The following is a 2,634-nucleotide window of genomic DNA, read 5'->3' as shown; positions in this document are numbered from 1 at the left end:
TGTGGTCTTAGATATGAATGTAATTGTTTTTAAGTAAGTTGTAAAATGGCCATATATAAGGCCACCAAATTATGTAAAATCTTTTGAGGGAATGAATTTATACTGGTCTAATTTTTTTTTTATCAGTGGAATGAATTTAATAAATTTCCATATTCGGAAAATGGTATTCATTAGAATTATGAAGCCTACAAATAATTAATAATAATTCACCATGTTGGGAAGGATGCCAATGGTGGTGCGTGTGCAGGATTTCCACCGTACCAAAATTAGTCTATCTCCTCACTCCCTCAACCAAGGTCCAAGGTGAGAGTATATGATGGAGAATTCACTTCCCAACTTAACCAATGTGGAATTCTCAAAAATCATTTTTCTTTTTAAAACTCAATTTTCACCGACACTATTGGTTAATAATTTCTATTTCAATTTTGGAGATGGAATTATCTACCAAATTTGTTCAACTAAAAATATTAAGAAAAAGTCAAAGAATCAAGAAATTGCGACAAATGAAAATACTGTCAAATTAAATTCAACACCCAAAACTTTAAAGTAGCTTTAAAAATAATTATACATTTGAATTTTTTAAAATTATCAATTTAATTCTGAAACTTTGAGATCGATAAGAAAAAAAAAAAAAAAAACTAGTAAAGAAGAAGAAAAATAAATTTGATGACATAGTTGAGGCAGAGGCGACTTTAGCGTAGCCCCTGGTTCAACTTTAATGCATCTTTATATTCGTATAAAAAAGGTCATTGTAGTTATTAAAATGACTATTTGAAATAGAGGTGGGGATGCTCTAATCTCACCTCAATCAACTTTCATTTAATTCCTTTTGCATGCAATTTCTTTAAATTATTTTCTTGTGTTGTCTTACTATTATTTTGACCATGACAATTCATTTAAATATGCAATAAATTAAAATATGGTGAACAAAAAGTTATTTTTAATATTAAATTATAAATTTAATCTTTAAATTTTAAAACTTATTTTTATTTGATCCATGAAATCTAAAAAGGACAAACTTAAACTTTTTTTTTTTTTATTTATGTCTACTAAGTCTTAAATTTTCAATTTTTTGTCCAATACATTTTTGAATTTCTAAATTTTATATTTAATATAGTAATAAGTATTAAAATTCATAATTAAAGTTTAAATTTGATTAGACATATATTCGATTTTATATCTTATAAATCATTTTTTTAAAAAATTGTATATATGTCAAGAATGTATTCAACATGAACATGAAAGTTTCGAGATTTATTAAACATTTTTAAAATTCAATCATCTATATGATACAATATTGAAAATCATAAACTAAATTTATAATTTTAATTTTTTTTCTCATTTTAATATGTGTTAAGTCTCCTTAAACAAAAAATTATACACCAGTCACTAATGTGCAAATTTAAGTATATGAATGATGTATTGTAAATGACGTCTAATAAATCTATCAAGTTGAGTAAATGGTATTGGTAGCAACGTATGTTCCGTTTTTTTTGGTTATATTTTCATATTTTGATATCTTAAACAATATTTTAGTTTTTGCCCTCTCCATGCCTAGAGACATAAAACGTGTAATACACACTATTACAAAAATATGATCAAACATTTAATATAAAAACAAGTACAACTCAGATAGATTATATAATGCTCAAATATTCAAACAAAGTTTACATTATTTAGCTAATATAATATATACAATGTAACAAAAGGGAGAGAAAAAAAAAGAGTAAAATAAAATTAAACAATATGAATACGTCTATTTCCTCCCAAAGTTTTTATCCAAATGAGATTGGTGAAACAAAGTTGGGCTAAGTCTGATCATAAGAATGCAAAATTCAGCTTCATTCAAAGCTCCATCTCCATCTAAATCGCCTTCTCTCACCATCAACATCACTTCTTCATCTTCCAATATTAATCCCAAAAATCCCATGTTTTTTCTCAAGCTTTCTGGAGTTATCAGACCTTTTTCTTTATCCATCATCAAATAAAACCCAGATCTCAATTCCTTCATGAACCCTTTAATTCCCAGTTTCTCCACCATTTCAGGGAAGAAATCTTTGAAGAAAACGACACCGTTTCCTGATCCCATATTGTGGGAATAGATTTGAGGATTATTGGAAGAATGGATGATGAGAAAGTGTGTGTATTTGGAGGGTATTTAATAAGGGAATGGAAGAGTGGAAATTGGGGGAAGTTTGCCTTATGGAAGACAACCAATGTACAGATCAATATGAGAGAGTGAGAGGAAATTGGGTTTTGTGTATTTTTTTTTTTTTTTTTTTTAATATTTTATTTGTAAAGATTGATGAAGAAGCACTTTGATGTTTTGTTAAGAAATGTTGAAACATGACCGTTTCTTTAACTAACTTCCTCGAAGTTGCATGCGAAGGATCATACCACGATCTCTCATCTTCTAATTTACTTTGATTTTTTTGTTTTATAATCAAATTTAGAAGGGCTCAAGTTAAAGATAAGTTCAAAATCGTGTTCGACATCCAACCTTGAAAAATTCAAGGAATCTCACACTTTTTGTAAGATAGATAGACTTCTTCTTTTCCTTGCTAATTGCTTTTGGTCCGATGTAACCCGTATTATCTAATACATCCAATGTAATTGTTTTGGTGAAAATCTATT

The 2,634-nt window shown here is 27.7% G+C and overlaps 1 protein-coding gene across 1 annotated transcript; it reads right to left on the bottom strand.

The window, feature by feature from the left end:
- Window positions 1-1,756: 1,756 nt before the first annotated feature.
- On the bottom strand, window positions 1,757-2,089 carry LOC120084139 (calcium-binding protein PBP1-like). Its single transcript, XM_039040039.1, has one exon. It carries the CDS (start codon window positions 2,087-2,089, stop codon window positions 1,757-1,759), a length of 333 nt encoding a protein of 110 aa, XP_038895967.1.
- Window positions 2,090-2,634: the final 545 nt, after the last annotated feature.

This window comes from Benincasa hispida, chromosome 8 (genome assembly GCF_009727055.1).
Source record: "Benincasa hispida cultivar B227 chromosome 8, ASM972705v1, whole genome shotgun sequence".
Taxonomy (NCBI): domain Eukaryota; kingdom Viridiplantae; phylum Streptophyta; class Magnoliopsida; order Cucurbitales; family Cucurbitaceae; genus Benincasa; species Benincasa hispida.
This window is presented reverse-complemented; position numbering and strand designations above follow the sequence as displayed.

Bases quoted from the DNA above. Each gene is read 5' to 3' on its own strand.
- LOC120084139 (XM_039040039.1), bottom strand. From the start codon at position 2,089: ATGGGATCAGGAAACGGTGTCGTTTTCTTCAAAGATTTCTTCCCTGAA.